Source organism: Cardiocondyla obscurior, linkage group LG03 (assembly GCF_019399895.1).
Source record: "Cardiocondyla obscurior isolate alpha-2009 linkage group LG03, Cobs3.1, whole genome shotgun sequence".
Lineage (NCBI taxonomy): Eukaryota > Metazoa > Arthropoda > Insecta > Hymenoptera > Formicidae > Cardiocondyla > Cardiocondyla obscurior.
The window spans coordinates 8,144,541-8,162,498 of NC_091866.1; the positions used below are offsets into that span (position 1 = coordinate 8,144,541).

General features: G+C 38.9%; 3 protein-coding genes across 4 annotated transcripts in view; 2 read left to right on the forward strand and 1 right to left on the reverse strand.

Annotated features, from left to right (window-relative positions):
- The window catches only part of Retn (retained), an 86,742-nt gene extending 84,510 nt beyond the window's left edge, over positions 1-2,232 (reverse strand). The window contains exon 1 of one of the 2 annotated variants that reach the window (XM_070675141.1): positions 898-2,232. In XM_070675141.1, coding sequence (XP_070531242.1) covers positions 898-1,020 — 123 coding nt within the window. In that variant the 5' untranslated portion in view covers positions 1,021-2,232. The remainder of the gene's footprint in view (positions 1-897) is intronic. The other variant, XM_070675142.1, reaches the window with a different exon arrangement.
- Positions 2,233-11,790: 9,558 nt separating this feature from the next.
- LOC139113767 (maspardin) lies at positions 11,791-14,081 on the forward strand. Its single transcript, XM_070675174.1, has 7 exons — positions 11,791-12,373; positions 12,545-12,679; positions 12,751-12,856; positions 12,945-13,065; positions 13,195-13,303; positions 13,413-13,661; positions 13,730-14,081. Exons 1-7 carry the CDS (start codon positions 12,272-12,274, stop codon positions 13,787-13,789), a joined length of 882 nt encoding a protein of 293 aa, XP_070531275.1. The 5' UTR covers positions 11,791-12,271; the 3' UTR covers positions 13,790-14,081.
- A 112-nt stretch (positions 14,082-14,193) lies between these two features.
- Positions 14,194-17,883, forward strand: LOC139113761 (major facilitator superfamily domain-containing protein 12). Its single transcript, XM_070675158.1, has 8 exons — positions 14,194-15,291; positions 15,365-15,437; positions 15,615-15,932; positions 16,010-16,292; positions 16,398-16,512; positions 16,600-16,968; positions 17,057-17,310; positions 17,513-17,883. Exons 3-8 carry the CDS (start codon positions 15,749-15,751, stop codon positions 17,631-17,633), a joined length of 1,326 nt encoding a protein of 441 aa, XP_070531259.1. The 5' UTR covers positions 14,194-15,291; positions 15,365-15,437; positions 15,615-15,748; the 3' UTR covers positions 17,634-17,883.
- The last annotated feature ends 75 nt before the right edge of the window (positions 17,884-17,958 follow it).

Consider the following 17,958-nt stretch of genomic DNA (forward strand, 5'->3'; position numbering starts at 1 on the left):
AATCTTTCGATACTTGAAATAAAAAAATAAGAAAAGAAAAAAATTAACTAATTGCGTCGTGTTTGAAAATAACTTATTTCTTTCCATACCACAATTTTGTAAGTAACTATTACTTTCTTACATGTAGTTATTTATTTAATTTATATGTAATATATTCTGTACACGTGCGTTATATCCGACATCGAAAGACACAAAACTAAACCGAAGGTTTTATACCTAAGACTCGAATCGGCTACAATTTTTGGAATTAAACGGTTGGCTCCCGATGAAACGACCAATAAGAAAACATTTGGAAGGTAAGGTCAAGGAAAATTTCAGGTACTTCACCATTAACAAAAATTTTTATTCTACCGACTCGTTCGATCCTCGAAACCTTTCATTCTTTTTCCATTTCATGTCCGCCGAAAATGGCCTGAATTTAACGGCAAAGCGACATCGAGCTGCAAGAGGCACGGCAATCTTTTTCTTTTTCCCGAGATTTCTTTGTTCAACGCGAATGTCACGAGCTCGCTGTAGCTCCTCCAGGCAAACTCGTGGGTCTCTTCCGACGCGATAAACAAAAACAAGAGCGTTCGAAAAAGAACGTTACACTCGAGCGTACGAGTGGGCACGATTAACCTGAAGACCGGGTCCGCAACGACGCAACGAGTTCTAAGCCGCGAAAAAAAAAAATTGGCCCGGCCTGTAAGATTCGACGCGCGTTTCTTTACGACAGAATCGGCAACGACGAGACGACGTTTTCGCGCCCCTGAGCACGGTGTGTTTGTACGCGTGTCCGATTTACGTCGACGGGCGCAGCGCAAATGCGGGAGCAAAGCTGGTGTAAAGGAATGCAAAGACGTGCCTGCGGACCGGTTCCGAGGCGCCAAAATATCTTTAACATTGAAAGAAACTCACCAAAGATCCCTCCGGCGTCTGGTGTTGCCCGTTGGCGCCATTGGTTCCATTGGTCCCATTGGCACCGTTAGCCATTGAGCCCCCGCCCGTATTTTCCACGTCCTGCTCGTCGTTTGGGTCCATCACGAAGGATGGCTTCGGTTCACTCTTCACCCGAATTTTGACTGTTTTTGCGCAACGCGATAAATCACGAAACTAGACTACGCGCGGTGGAAGCTGCGTTCGTCGCCGGGAGAATCGCCCCGCACACGATTATAATGCGACACGACGAGCTGCCGATACACGGCGTAACAAAAGGATCCGCTTGAAACGAGCGTGCAAGTTTACCGTCGGTGAGACGCGCGGAGAAAGAGTTTATCGCGGCAACGACACTGCAAAGCGGTCGCGTCAGAGCTCTACGGTTATGTCCATGCACCAAAAGTTACGCGACTGTTAGCAAACTTGGGTCCTCGTCTAGTCCGATCTTCCTGTCTTCCTCACTCGTGCAAAGTGAGCTGCTCTTCTGTTTCTGAACGCGCGCGCATGTACGCACACGCGAGAGAGAAAGAGAGAGAAAAAAAGAGAGCGAGGTAGATACACGACGCACAACACAACCGGGACCGTATGATGTACGAGACGCGTGCACGATAAAAGGACGATGTGGCGAGGAACGTAACGAGTGAGCAGTTTCGGAAGACAACAATTTACGATGACGATCACTAGAGAAGTAACCGAGACGAGTCGGAAAGGAGGCAAAAAAAAGGAGACGAGACAAAAGATCCAGACGAGGGAGAGTGGGAATATCGAGTATGATCGACCGAAGGGAAGGAGGAGGGCAAATCACGAGATTGGTGAGAATCAGGGTGATGGTGGAGGAGCGGGGGAGGGGAGTGGGGACAGATGAGAAATGTCGCACGACACGCGACAAAAGGTTAGGGCGCGATCTCGTCTTCCTCCCGTCCGCGGTACGCGGGATTCTTCGTCTTACTGGCTCGGCATCTGCGACGCCGTAAGTGACTCGACGTCGACGAAAAAAAGCGACTTCGCGCGATCAGCTGTCTACTTGCGAGAGAATCGGGAACCGGCGTGCAAGAACGACAAGCAAACCGCCGACGCGCGCGATCTCACGAACTACCGCGATCTGAACTCGGTCGTGCGTCGGTCTTCCTGCGCGGTCCCACCACTTGCGCAGCGTCCCCACCAGACCCTGTACCGCGTTGCGCCCTGAAGTCAGGGCCGAAGGAGGAGGTTCGATATTGCGCGCGCGAACGGTGGGTAGGCGGCATCGAGATAAAGGCACGCCCGCAATGCAGTCACCCACCCTACGTGAACCTTTATTTCTGTCTTCTTATTACGCCCTATGAAACAAAAAAAGATTTTTTCTTTATTCTTCCCAAAAAAAACGTAAAAGAATCTAATACTAAATATAAAAAAAAAACCCTGGGTGCACGTTCGGCAGAGAAGCACTACTTTGGCAACTATCGTAAAAGTGCTTTGAATTGGTTCGTTTCTTTAGTTTCAATCGGGATTAAAAGCACGCATCAATCAGATACACGAGTTTTAAAACAATTGCAAATATGCTACTTCTGTTGAATGCAGCTAAACGTATCATACTGTATTCGTGCGTTTATAATCTACTTACTTAAGAAAATTAGATATGCTCGAAGACAAGAGAGAAAGATACATTGATTAAGTAATTAATTCTAAGCTTTTAATTATGCTGTATCTTGGAAATACAAGGCTCTAAACTATAATCAAAATGGAATAGAGATAATGATACTTATGAGCATTGTCTTAAAACTTGTACAGAATGTAATAAGTACTATTAAATTCAAAAAAAAAGATTAATGATACTATTTAAAATTAACTCAAATGTCATTTATCAATACCCGTCCATTCTATTCGGAGACTTGTCTCAAAGCATTATTTTTTTCTTTCTTTTTTCTTTTCTTTTTTCTATTCATATTCGGAACTGAACAATGGTGGACAAAATTTCTTTCTTTACCTGTACAGTATATATAGAAAATGTTTTCTCGACGCTTGATGACGATGAAAAGTAACAATTGATCTTTTTATTACAAGAATTAATAAATGGCAAGAGTTGATATTGTTCTTATGTATAATAGCAATTTACAATTAGTTTTATTTCAAATGATTAAAAAAAAATTATATTATTTAACGCGCAAGTAATACCAAATAAAAAATATATCATAAAACAACATTTTTGGCGACTATTTCTTTTTTTTTTTTTCCATCTCCGTCCGAATTTCGTGCATAAAATTGTCTTCGAAGATTGTTTGGCGTATCAGTATTATCTCATGGGTAGAGTCAATCGCCCGTAAACAATTTTCTATGTTTACTCTACACCTACGAACTTTATACTATGTATTTCTGCGTAGCATCGGTAAGGATGACGACAAACATTCAACGTAACGTACGTGGTTTTCCGTATTTTCGACACAAAATTACGGTACGAGATTACATGTGATTGAAGGCTATGCGTCGTTGTTAGCGCAGGATGTTCGACGATTATTTACACGTACTTGTTATTGACAGACATAGGAGGTTCCTTTCTACATTTCCTAACAAGTGTTTATGCGTACGGCGCCGCAAGTCCGCGAGAAGGTTTTCGTTAAACACAACGGTCTTCGCTTTTTATTTTGCCTTTTGTTCTCGAGTTAATCGTCCGGGATCAAAAGATGCAGACTGACGGAGCGTCAAAAAGAAGCCGGACAAATTTTTCAGATAATCGCGATGCAATCGATGTTGCAAAGCGTCACCGAACGAGAAAAAGAGACGAGGAAGAAGGGGAAGAAGAAAAAAAAAAAAAGAAAAGACCAAGACGTTTCTCTCCAGGCAGCGTTAAACTTCAACTCTTTCTCGCCGCTTCGTTCTCCTCTCAACTGTGCGGGCAGTTAACACCCCGACGGCTGTTTGATCCCCACAGTAATAAGGGGCTCATCTCGAGTTGTTTCGCGAGATAGCATCCTCCTCGTTTCGTACTTCTCGTTTTCCTCTCCGACTTCCCAACTATCCGTCTGCCTCTCCACACTCTGCTCGGCACTAAAAGTCTCCTTTTACGCGGCACACCGATTCGATCTTATCGTCCATTAAAGCTAATTACATTTTTCTCGATCGAGTAATAGCTCTCGCTGTATCGCGCGACTTCACAATCACGAATTTAAATCGCCTTGCTCAAACGTAATTGACAAACGAATCTCTTAAACTCTTCAATTATCATCGCGCAATTGATATCCAACCTTGTTTAAATATATATTGCACTTGAAGTGGAGTTCCATTAATTTTTACTTTCCCAAGCGGTTTTTCTTTCGCGTACGACCTATCACTTTTTTTTTTCTCTCCTCTCGTCTATTGTGCAACTCTTCTACACGTTTACATCTGCATACACATCGTGTTACGCACACAATGGTACGCTTAGTATACCTGCTGCTTGCAGTATAAATTGCAGGTAATTGCAGCCCATAGAAAATACTGAAGGCTACGGTGGTGGTAACGATGTTGCCGAGAAAATGGAAGCAGGGAAATTTTAAATGTTGAACTTTATTATTAAAAAAAAAAAACAGCGATAATTACCCGTGGGGAACAGAAAGCCGAAGTAATATCCGTTGGACGTCATATTAACGATCGAGTTATGACAAAAATTTATTTTTAGGAATAAATTACTTTTCAGAATGTATTTCTTTGAATGGAATAATCCCCGGAGGAATCTAAAAATTTTCGTATTGAATTGTGCTTGAGAGCTTCTGTAAAAGGTCTTTCCCTGCTGTTAAATATTTTAACGTGATTCAAGCCTATTGTAACCGTTTATGACTGCAAGCAGAGGCGGCAACTTTGACGGAGTAAAACATTTTTTTTTTTTCTAACAATTTCATAAAAATATAATTTATAAATAACCGACATTTTTGACTCGGCGTAAAACTTTTTTTAGTAGAATATACAGACGTTACTTTATTCCCTGTAATTATGAAAAATTCTCCTATGAAAAATCGTTCCCTAGCGAGTCATTTGTTTATTGTAGAAAGTTATAAACGTGCTCCCGCAGCGAGAAGTATATTTCGCCTTGACGGTGTGCGTGTCAGGAATACATCCGATGCTCGCATCGAGGGTACATTGTTATCAAATTTGCGCAGAACGCGCATAATTTATGCTAATAACGTGCATAATACAAGAACACGCACGACCACGTGCTTCCTGCTCATCCGCCCGTATACGCCCGGTTACCTGTTCCGATCGGAAAATCGCGTATGAGACTTATGGCGAGGGATTCGACTTTCAAACAATCAAACGGCGGAATCAAGATTCACGTTATATCTCTCATTTTTCTACTAAAATATTATATTGGGGAATAAATTCGTTAATTTTTTTTTTTTTTTTTACGTAATAAATTATAACGACAAAAACCGAGCAAACTTATATGTTTTTATGATAGGTACTCGCACGACGAACCTTACATCCGCGGGAATAAATTTGTGAGAACCAACATGATAAAGATGTCTTGGCGACGTAGCGAATAGTTTGCGGAGTACATCAGCGCGCGAATAACCGAGGATTTATCGAAGGTAGATATTCATACTCTCTCGCGCTGTGTCCAAACACGTGTAATCGGGCATGCTCATAATTATACGAGGCGGACGAGAGTTCGCGGCCACATCCAAAGGAAGGATGTTTGAGAAGCCGCGCCTCGAAGCGTTCTCTTATTTCTTGGCACCTTCGATTGACAATTCTCAGGCTAACCGCGGGCGAGCGGTACGAGGCTCGGATTATTTGCTCTATCTTCGTCGACGAGATCTCTCGTCACCTTCTTTTCGCCGCGAAAACTCTACCGCGGTTTCTCCGTGTCTCTCTATTTTTTTCTCTTTCTAACCTCTAGTCTCTCCTCCTCGCGTCGACGAGCACGTACACGGCCGCATAAGGATGTACCGGGGAATGTACGTTGACTATTACGGCCCCTCGTTGCTTTATAGCCCGTTTGGGTGGCGCGCATACCATCGCCATCTTGTTAGCCGCGATTAAATATTGATGCAAGAACCGATATCCAGCCTGAAGTGGTTTTCACGATGGTTCGCGGAACGGCACGCGGGAATCTAGGGCGGTGGTAATTTCCAATTACGCGCGTATCGCTCGGCAGGTTTTTTCTGCGCGTTAATCCGCGGCAGATCGGCACGTACGGGCGGGAGTGATTCACACCACCACGGACGAGGGCCGCCGCTCACGGTATTTATAAATAACATCGTATTGAAGAGCTGGTAAACCGCGATTCCTAACGGCCACGGTGTTAATTTGTTTCCTCGCCGATGCGTGTCCATTATTGTGCAAATTGTCGACGAGGCAGATTGCGCAAGCGTTTGACAATGGGGGATCGCGCGCGCGAGTCTGCGTGGCTGGTGTCCCCGCGGGGTGTTCGACTACCCCATCGTTAGTGTGCCGAATCAACCGGAAATTCCAGCTTTCGTCGCTTCCGTATTCATTCGGCGAGAAGACGCGAGATGGGACGAGAAAAAAAAAAAAAGAACGGGAGAGAGAGAGAGCCAAGTCGTTTCCGAAGGAATTAGCCAAGGTGAGATAATGCCCGACACAGTCGCGCCAGCCCTCCTCTTAAGTCGACTCGATTGTCATGAAAATATATATTATCAGAGAAGCGAGCGAGAGGGCGAGAGAGGGAGGAAGGAGAACGCGACGGGACATAACCACCGCCAAAGCCTGTATGTTTTCAGATAATTAGAGATCGACGGCTGTCAAGATTCTATGAAGATGCTGCGACAGCTGAAACCGCTATGCAAATCTCCGAAGGTCTATCTATTCATCTTACCGAGCTCTATTCTTTTATAGAAAACATTTTATGGCGTTGGTTTATTTCAGATAGAGTAACTAATATTACGTTTAAAATGCGCTTTACGTAAGAACGCGTTAGAAAAAAAAAAAAAAAAATTAAAAACATACTTCGCATCTCCGATAACGGCAATGATTAATATAGTATAAAAGCTGCTACGTGATTTTTTAATACTTTTTAATATTTGTTCCGCTCTAATATTACTCCGCTGTACGGTATTTGGTGTATTCATGACGTATATCAGGGGAAAATGATTATCTAACTCGAAAAAAGAATTGGCTGGTGAAGGAGGTGGAGGCGGTGGTAACGAGACGGGAGCGAGACGGGGAAAGATTACCCCGAGACAACCGTGAGGAGATCGCTTTCGGGATCATTAATTATCCTAGAAAGTGCGAGAACGGGCAAGATATATAGGGGGATGGTAACGAGAAGGGAGAGGGAGCAATGGATAGAAAAGAGAGCGAAGGAGACGGCAAATGTCGCCACTGCAAACCGAAATTACTGTTGAAGATTAATGGTCTTTTACACTTTATTACAAGTATTTATAGACCGATCCTCGAATTTCTTGTTAACTTCGCATCACAGTGGTAACACCATCGAGGTATTCGAACTTTTGCCTCAAGTAAATTTTTACGAGTCGGATTATTTCTACAGAAAGTCCTATTTTTATTATATTCGCTTAACTATAGCTTCTCAGAAAATAAAATGAAATAAAATTTGGACAAAACAAATTCCCATTTTTCAAGAATAAAATTAATTTGAAGTACTATTCTTTAATCTTTTTTTTTTTTTTTTTTTTTTTTTTGAATGTCTCACGCTTTCTCTAAATTCACTTTTCGGCATATACCTGTGTATTTCAAATATCATTATTCTGCGAACCGACAATGAGAAATTTTATTTGACCTTTTTTTCCCGAAAAGCAAATTTCACGGTAACTATTTTTCTTAATGGCATAAGAAAGAGCAATTGTAACTACATACAATAGATTCAAAAGCGCAGGAATTTGTACTTTATCTTGCCAAATATACCGCTCTCAATTATTTTGTTACTTGATTAATTAATGTAAGTACAAAGTAAAATCGGTTTTAATTTAGACTCAATATTTAACAAGAAGAAAAAAATTTGATTAATTATTTAAAGAAATGTGACCTCATTGATTAATTTCTCAATGAATATATCAAAAGTGTCATGTAACAATATTAAACAAGAAAAAGAAGTGCCGAGTGTCTCGCGATACAACATGAGGATTCGTAAAATTGCCTTGGGAATCGAAAACCACGTGAAACTGTATGCGTAAGTTGAATCGATATATTATCGCATCGTACCCGCATACCAATGGTACTCATCGCATTAATTAACTTTGGTCCGAGCGTTTGCTCTATGTACGTACGATGAAAAAGACTGACGGTATAAAAAAAAAAAAAAAGGGAAGAACACAACGTGCCTTCTTTAAATAAATCGCTGGGAGTGACGGTTGCGGGAAGGAAGATTAATGAGCGCGGTGTGTCGTTCGATTCGATACGTCGAATTAACGCGGGACAGAAACGAAGCTGCGTGCATCGGTTATTAATGACTTATGGGGATTCGCCAATGTAAATGTTAGCGAACTTTTATACCGCGCGCACTTGGCGTAATGATCGCTTTGAATCGCTTAGAGACGAGTCCGAGAATATCGCCGGTCGGTCGTGGCGACTGTGAATCAAACGATAATAGTAAGAAACGACGATTAATTGGCTGTAATTGGATGTTGCAACGACAATGGCGTTTAACAGCGGCGTTATTAATTGCAAGCGCGCGATACAAAAGGTCACCGCGGCTAAGAAATTCGTTTCGCTCTTTTACAGTCCCACGTGAAATCTAAATTGCAATACGCGGCCATGCATATCGATAAATAAATTAAAAAAAAAAAAAAAAAAATTTCACGTGGTGGGATCTCATTTTGAATACATTAAAAAATTCGCGCGGCTAAGTTGTTTTCAGGAAACTAAATCATTATTGCTCGTCTCTGCGAAGGCTAAAACGAATTCCAGTCGTTGCGCGTATACGCGCGTACGTGGAGGGCGTGGGGACGAAAAAAAAAAAATCAACCACCGCCCTCCGTTCCCTGAGTGGCAGGTTCGCTAATACATACCCTTGCGTCCCGCCGCGTTCGCCTTCTCTCCTGCGAGTAATATCGCCCCGGTTTCACCGATGTACCGAGATAGACGAAGACAGAAACGGTAGGGTCGCCAGTTAACGATGATACGGGTAACCAGACAGAGAGAGAAAGAAAGGGAGAAAAGCGAAGAGAGAGAAAAAGACGGAAAGCGCAAGCTCATAATGTTGGGGGAGGATCCGACTATCTTATGCCAATCTCCTTCGCGTTTTCTCACACGCGTATTCCTTCCTTTCTTTTAAATACTAAACAGGGACTCGAATTAATATAATACTGATAACGATTCATTGTCTAATGGACATAAGAAATGATATCATAGTCGTATCTGTTATCTAAAGTCGTGTACTGTTGGCTATAAAACTTGAGCTGACTTTGTCGACTACAGGTCTGGACGGAGAAAATTCTTTACGTAACAGGATCAAAAAATTTGGAAAAAAACGTCGGTGGTCGTACTGTGAAGCGATCTATTGTTCTGTTTGAATACATATTTTTCGAAAACCAGTTTTGATATTGCTACGATATTGCCCGCAGGAGATAAGGTAAACGCGGCGGGATGTAAGGCACGTTTTAGCGAAACCACATTGTTATCCTATTATAATGCCTGAGTGAGGCAGTTGGAAAAGACAGGGCGGTATCTCGGAAAGACATATGCGTAATATACCCAAAAATTTATCGACTCGATAAAAATTCCAATAATCCATAAATCTAAAGAAAAAAAAATTAGGTATGCTGATAGGGGGTCTATCCGAAATAAAATGTTTTGAAAAGAGGGTTTTTCTCGAGAGAATAACGTTCGAAATTTTATCATAAGTCACTTTAAATCCTAAAAGGTCGCATAATTATTTTTGAGAGATATACAATAAAAGTAAAATTTTTATTAAAAAAAAAAAAAAGTTATTTATATTTTTAAAGCGACAGACCGATAACGCTTTGATAAACCAGAAAAAAGAATATAATAAAAGAACTACCTCACTACGGCGAATTGAGTGAATAGAGTGGCGAATTCTATGCGAAAAGAAATCAATGCTAAAAATGAGAAAGATAGAGAAGGCAACGGATGACGGGGATGGAACAAAAGGATGGAAAAGCGGCGGTCCGATCCCTCGAGATAATAGCGCGAAAGTTTCGACATCGTTAATCTTACAGTTCGTAGGTCGAGATGTACGTATGTAAGTACGTGTCAGATACGAACGCAAGAGTGTGTACTCATTGCCACGAGTACATCGCGGAGCCACACCTCTGACATGAGATACGACAACGGTTACGATCTCTTTCACCGCGTTCACGTATCACCCGTGCTCGTAGAAAGAATATTATTCGATCTCGAAAAATTAAAATAAAAAATGTACAATAATTTCTGGAATACTATTTACATTAAATAAAATAACATATTTTTATAAAATAGAAAAATAATTATAATTATTTTATTACAAAAATAATGAAAAAAAAAAAAACATTACTGGTTTTGTTCAGATTTTAAATTACGATTAATAATGAATCATTAATTTTTAAAGAGTCGGATACATGAACCATGTTAAGATAACTTGCCAACATTGGTCGCCGATATCGAAGAATATTCCAACACTACATGCTAACGGAAATAAAGATTGCCGTGCCATCTCTCGGTGATAATTTTTATTCAATATTATTATTTAATTTTATTAATTATTAGAAACCTAAGTGTAATCATTCTAGCCTCCTTCCTCGCGACTATTTTTTATTTATATTTTGTTAAATTATCTAAAATTTTAAGAGAATTGTTCTTTCTTTAATGTTTTTGATTCAATCATTGAAATAAAACATTGTAAAATGTGTAAATAAGAAAAAATTATTAATATTATAAAGATAAGATGTGATTACTCACTCAAAGTTGTTCTGCCGCAGCCTGGTGGCCCTCCTAGATCTCCTCCTCCTCCTCCTCCTAGATCTCCTCCTCCTCCTCCTAGATCTCCTCCTCCTCCTTTTAGGACGTTCCAGATTTTTTTTCCAGTCATTTTTCTTCTCACAAGACACTCACGAAAAACTCGATTAAAAAAACGCGCGGGAACGAAAGTCTTTAGTCCGACATTTTGCGACACTCCCGACAGCAACATTTTATAAATACTTTTTAAAATAAGCTTTGAAAAATACCGATTACTTTAATTTGATTATAGTTCGATTAGCATTTCTAAAATTGCTTGACCAACATCCTGTGTACAGGACCAACCATTACGATGAGATGACGGCAAGAACTGTAACATAAAAATAATTTTACACTTAAATTTTTATTTAAAAAAGCAAGTATATGATAATAGAAAATTTAATTTTAATTTTTTAATTAATCATCACTAATCATTTGTAAAATGATATAATTGTTTCAGCGGATCGATAGTTCGGCGGATGGGTAACAAAGTTCCGAACTGTTGACGGGCAATGATAACGCGATAACCTTTTTTTGGTTTTGTACGTTGTATGTTTTAATCGCTCGGACAATTAACGCGTTGCAAAATTAATATACGAAAATAATATTCACAAGCTTATAAACGTCGAAGCCTTTGTCTGTTACTGCGATTTACGTTTTGGCGGTGATCTTAATACACACTGTCGCTAAGGTAGTGAGTAAGCTTTGTCTCCCTTTAGAAAAGAAGTATACCAGAAACGGTTTGCTCAAAGATGGAGCACAAAAAGATCTCTACTAAAAGAGAGCCATGTATGTGTGATACACATACATAATTCTTTTCTAGCAGATGTGTTTTCACGTACACTCACCGTCAGGAATGGCGTTCGTGGTGCTGCGACGGCGGCTAGCGTACGTGACCTTGGCGTGGGGGGCGTAGAATCTCACACGAAGCGCGCGCGTATGTGTGTTGCGGAGCACCGGTCACTGAGGACTGAGAGAGAACGCAGCCTACTACACCCCCCCATACTCGACGGCCGAGAGTGGGAGAAGTCACGTACGCCAGCCGCCGTCGCCGCTCGTTGCAGCAAATGCTATATCTGCTTTTTAGTGTACCGGTTATAAGTGAACAGTAGTAGTTTTACTTTTGGCAGTAGTTTCTCTAACAAGTCAGTGCATAGGACGACTATGGGTCGATATTCCATGGAATTATGTTATTTTTTAACAAACAAGTTCAAAATAAAGGATCTAAATACAAAAAAATAGTTAAAAGTACAAGCTGGAAAGGATTGGAGTTTGTAGGGAATTCCAATCGTTTGCAGGCTTTTTATTTTTTGTAATTAAAAACAGTTAATTCTTGGACGGATACCTTGGTGACGAGCATTGTGTAAGCTACGTTATCGTATTAATATATGTACTCCCTCTTCCGACATCAACATGAAGAACGCAAACGTCGTCGAACGACGATAACGTGGTGCAACGTACCGACTGGCGTCGTAAGCGATCGCAAAATATGTCTTCGTACTCGAGCGAGCTCTCGTGCTCTCAGGAATATCTGAGTTTTCGCAGTTCCGTACCACTCAGAAAAATCGTCGTCGACGCCGACGGCACCAAGGTACTGTCTCGTTTTTAATTTCCAATAATCACTTTTAATTATTCATCTCTCCGGTCTTTCTTTGTCTTATCGTCGTCTTACACGAAATTGCAAAGTATGTTCATTGATACATATTTATAATAAAAGAAAGAAACAACGAAACGACTAAAAATGCTTCTACCACTGTTCTAGGGATGGAAGGTATACGATTCTAACCCAAAAACTATCAAGTGTCCACTCATATGTCTTCCACCTGTTTGTGGTACAGCTGATATATTTTTTAGACAAGTATTAGGCCTCGCTGCTAAAGGTTACAGAGTTATCTCGGTAAGTTAAGTGCATATCTCAACAAGCAGAAGCTTTGAATAAAAATTATTTTTGTAACTATATTTTTGCAGGTTGAAGCACCAGTGTATTGGAGTATTAAGGAATGGTGTGATGGATTTAAGAAACTGTTGGATTATCTAGAACTTGACAGGGTCCATCTTTTTGGAGCTTCTTTAGGTAAGATTGTGCAAAGTGAAAATTATTTATCTTTTCAAGTGGCAATAAGTAACAAGTAAAAATTAAATTATAAATTTTGTATTCCTAGGTGGCTTCCTGGCACAAAAATTTACAGAGATAAATGCACACTGTCCCAGAGTGGTGTCTCTGATTTTATGTAATACTTTTACAGACACATCTGTGTTTAGTTACAATGACTCTGCAGCAATGTAAGTAGGGTACTTTAAATTGTTATCTTAACGAAAAACTAATATGTTTGCATAATATGTTTGTGCAAAAAAATATAAAATTGGCCACCTCGTTATTTATATATATATATATATTGTTCATGTTAACAGTTTTTGGGTTTTACCTTCATTGGTATTGAAGAAAATGGTAATGGGAAACTTTGCAACAGAAAAAGTTGATGAAGAGATTATAGAGGCAATTGATTTTATGGTGGAAAGGGTACAATTTTTATCATTAGCTTTCTTCAAATTAATATGAGATAAAAAAACATTAAAAAAAAATCTTAAAAATGTTGTACACATACACATAATTACGCATTTAATTGTAGTTGGAGAGTTTAACCCAATCCGAATTAGCGTCCCGATTAACAATGAACTGTGTAAATTGTTACGTTCAACCTCAAAAAATATGCCACGTGCCCGTGACAATAATAGACGTTTTCGACGAGTATGCGTTAACAAACACAGTTAGAGAAGAAATGTATAAATGCTATCCAAACGCAAAACTAGCTCATTTAAAAAGCGGTGGAAATTTTCCATATTTAAGTCGATCCGCTGAAGTAAACTTGCATTTACAGGTAAACTTATAAATTTCTAATTAAATAAATCGTTGACGATATAAAGTTATTAAAGCGTTTGTTTTCAGATTCACCTGAGACAATTTGAAGATACGGAATACACGGCTTTAGAAAAAATAAAGATTTAGCGCAACATGAACTAACACGTGTGAAACAACGTAATAAGACCATTTGTAAATACTAATTAAACAAAAAAAACCTCTTTTGCTCATACGTGGATATTAAGACTGTAGACAACTACGCTTTTATATTAAGTCAAACATATTTCTCAAAAATTCCTAACGAAAGAATTCTTGTTGTATAATACATAAGTAGTTTAAGATATAATTAATAACGTGATGTACGTATCGTTACGTAATGTAAAATTTGTTATCTATTATTTCATTCTTTTTTTTTTTTTTAATAAAAAGTTATTTTGTACATTGGGTTGCTATTTTTATGTATTATGGAATGCGAAACTTCTAACTAGATGTGACCATAGTTTGCTAGGTTGCCTGACCGGGAGACCGTATAAGAACTTGCTTGGTATCGATTCCTTCTAGTGTACCTCTCTCGCGTTTCTCTTTTGCAATCTCAGATTACAGGGCCTGTTTTACTTCGTATACGTATATGACATCATCCTCTGTGTCAGTTGCTTTCAAATTTTTCTTTGTTTTCAATTCTTCGTTATAAAATTTCAACTGACCGCTAATTATACACAGTTTATTAACTTTTGCATAAAAAATTATACCTGTTTTTTCTAGACTCACATTTTTCGTGATATTCTTTTTCTAAATATAGACTACGAATGATTTTAATTTTAAAGTGTCATTAAAATATTTACTTGATTGATGCTAAAGAATTTAAAATGTTAAATAATAGATCATGCTGCTAAATGTGACAAAAATTTCTTAAGTTTACTATGTAGGAAATATGAAAAAGATGTTAATTAAAAATAATTAATGAGACTTTTGACTTGTTCGACATACAAGCAGGTATCGACACGTATGATAAGATTACGGTTATCATGGCTACTGCGTGTTATGCCATAATCCATCTTATAGTTTGACGTTATCTTAAAGTAAAGAGCGTCATGTATATTATACGTTCCAGAGCTCAGTCTCTTACCTGCGTGTGACGCGAGCAGACAGCCGGTATCCGATATCGCGGTACTTGCCACGACATGTGACGATAGTGTTTACTTTAACTGTTTTTTTTTTTTACGTTCACGATATCATTCGAATAAACACGTTGAACACGTTTTATTTTGACCATTTTGTTAATATTGTTTGCAAAATTTTCAGTCATGAAATAGAACAAGTGCTTGGTAGTGTATCGTTTAAATTCTTGTACTATTTTAATACGTATCACATATTTCATTAATATTTAGTTTTCTCAAAATTAAAAAAAGGTGTGAGATTGTGCTACATATAGGAAACCTAATCGTCGTTTAATTTTTGTACTGTAAAACACAAGTTCTTGATTAGAGATTTAAATAGTTGGCAATTTCTATTAAAAATCTTTGTCAACTATATATTTAGCTCAAACAAATTTTAATTTAGACTGTTGCATCCAAATAATCGGATTATCGCAAGATGTTAAATTATTATCGATAATCTGTATAATCCCTTACGTGATAAAATGTAATGACGTATGTAGTTTGACTTATTTATAACTCATTATGACCATCACGTAAATGTTTTAACAAGAAACTGTTCTGAAAGAAAATAGCTCGAAGCGAAATTCAATCAAGTGAAAGGAACACTAGCTGCGAGTTTACCCAAAGGAAATAACGTGGTAAAGATTAATTTTTTTTTTATTGTTATTAGAAATTCTAAAACTTATATAAGAAATTAAAATAATATTTGAAAATAATATCGCGACTAGAAAATATTTCTGCGAGTCTTTTTCTTTTGTATTTTACAAATTCTTATTAATTTATTATTGCATTATTCGTTCAACAATTTGTTGCAGTTTTCTTTCTCGTGGATATAAGATACAATTTTGGAGAACTATGGCGTAATGGATTCGCCAGAACTGTAAAGACTTTGATTCGTGTCTCAAGGAAAATAAACAAAGGAACAAAAAAAAAAACTGCCTGCTTAAAAATGGATAGCGAACGAAGATTTCTCGTGGACAAGGGAAGGATACCGACGTCTACGAAACTCGCTTATGCTCTTGGGCACATTTTCAACGATCTAGCTGCTGCCATGTGGTTCTCTTATACTTTAATCTACCTGCAACGAGTCGCACTATTGAAACCTATTGTCGCCGGTGCGCTTTTACTTCTAGGTATGCGCCGATTCATTCACGCAACGAACGATGCTACATTAGTCACGCGATTAATATCTCAATCATTTTCATTCAAGGACAAATCATCGATGCTGTTATGACGCCGATATTTGGTATCTTAATCGATCGATACTGCAAGAAAAAAATTTGGCACGTTGTCGGATCCGTCATGGTCACCTTTTCGTTTCCCGTGATTTTTGGCGGCTTCGCCAATTCGTCGACTACAATCGCCATAGTTTTATACGTGACGAGTATCGCGATATTTCAAACCGGCTGGGCCGCCGTACAGATCTCTCATCTGTCAATGATTCCCTCGTTAACTAATTCGGTCCAAGCCCGAGCCGATCTGACCGCAATAAGGTACGCGATTTGCTTAATGTCCCTTGAAAACTGTGACTACCCTAGATACCGACTGACAACGGATAGCAAGGTCTGAATGTTATTTCGAGATAAATTTAATCCTAGATACTCCGCTCAAGTTGGGGCAGCTGTGGTAGCTTTCGTGGTAACGTGGATAATTCTACCGACTAACGGTGAGTCTATGGTTCAACTGGATGAACAGGATGACTATAAATTTAGAGTACGTACAACGAAATAAAAAATTAAATAAAATTAAATTAAATTAAATAAATTTTTCTAATGACGTATACGTGATTTTAATTTGCAGAACATTACTCTGATCCTCACGATTGTCGGCGTGATCGCGACCGTCTGTTTTCACATGTTTCTGAAGGCAAGGCTCTTGGAGCAAACGATAACGTTGAAACCGAACGTCGAAGAGCCAGGAAAACTGCCTGACACTTCCCCGAATCTACGGATATCGTGGTCCGGCGTTACAATTTTACTGAGAGTCGCGATGCTTTACGTGGCGAGCAGATTATTCATCACTCTCGCCACGGTGTATCTACCGCTGTACACAGAAGAAACAAAAGTCGACGGCAAGCAAGCGCTGGCCAGCGTGCCGTTGGCTTCGTACGTGTCCTCGTTCACGGCGGCTTTGCTGCTTAAGTATATCAACAGAATTTGGGGTAACAAGGTAAAGTTCTCGAGAATAAGAAAAAGAAAAGAAGGAAGAAGTTGGTCGATATAAATTTTTCTTTTTTTTTTTCTCTACCGAATTATAGGTTTGCTATTTTCTCGGCGCTGTAATTGGTATAGCCGCCGCTATTGTCACGGAATTCGTCGGTAGCAGCACGATGATTGTATACTTGATCGCCGTGTTAATTGGCGCGGGAAGCTCAATCACGATGGTCACCGCATTGAGCGTCACCGCCGAATTAATTGGATCTCGAACAGAACGCAGCGCGTTCGTGTACTCGATCGTGACCTTCCTCGATAAAATCATTACTGGCCTCGTGGTGATATTGATCGAGAAGTGGTGAGTAAACCACAAAACAATCGCCTACAATTTTATTCGATAGCCATTTGCAACTACTTTGATATCGATTCAATGATTGACGCAAATAGAGATAATTCTCTTCGAGAAATTTCCAAATAATTTTTCGATCGATACACAAAAGCGCGATTCCCGAGTTAGTATTTTATTCATAATCTTTACAAGCTGCCTTTATCTCTTTTAGGAGATGCAACGACAAGGAACTTTGCCCTACTTACAATCGAGACACGTTATCCCTCGTTTGCGCCGCCTCGATGATAGCGGGGCTCGTAACTTTATTGTCTGTATCGCGTCGTCTAATTTAAAAAAAAAAAACTAATATCTTTTTTTTTTTTTTTTTATGTAAATATAATTCATTTTATGATATTCTTGACGAACAACAAAGATATTTCATATCGTTTTTCGTGCCATTGTTTTTCCACATTCGTAATCAGTGGCGAATACCCTACGATTATAGCATTAATTATAGTTTATTTAAAACTTGTAATCGCCACTTTTAATTAACTATATTCGCAAAATATTTTGTAAATTAAAAACGAAAGAAAAAGCAGATAATTTATAAATTTTTTTTTCAATTAATTCCAAAATAATTATCAAGATAAGACAATTTAACTATTTGGTAAAATATAT

What these genes read in the sequence shown, in the direction of transcription:
- LOC139113767 (XM_070675174.1), top strand. Translation starts at nt 12,272, where the DNA reads ATGTCTTCGTACTCGAGCGAGCTCTCGTGCTCTCAGGAATATCTGAGT. An exon ending in TTGATTTTATGGTGGAAAGG is followed by an intron (nt 13,304 to 13,412) that starts GTACAATTTTTA and finishes ATTTAATTGTAG; the next exon opens with TTGGAGAGTTTAACCCAATC. An exon ending in AAGTAAACTTGCATTTACAG is followed by an intron (nt 13,662 to 13,729) that starts GTAAACTTATAA and finishes GTTTGTTTTCAG; the next exon opens with ATTCACCTGAGACAATTTGA.
- LOC139113761 (XM_070675158.1), top strand. Translation starts at nt 15,749, where the DNA reads ATGGATAGCGAACGAAGATTTCTCGTGGACAAGGGAAGGATACCGACG. An exon ending in ACAGAATTTGGGGTAACAAG is followed by an intron (nt 16,969 to 17,056) that starts GTAAAGTTCTCG and finishes ACCGAATTATAG; the next exon opens with GTTTGCTATTTTCTCGGCGC. An exon ending in GTGATATTGATCGAGAAGTG is followed by an intron (nt 17,311 to 17,512) that starts GTGAGTAAACCA and finishes TATCTCTTTTAG; the next exon opens with GAGATGCAACGACAAGGAAC.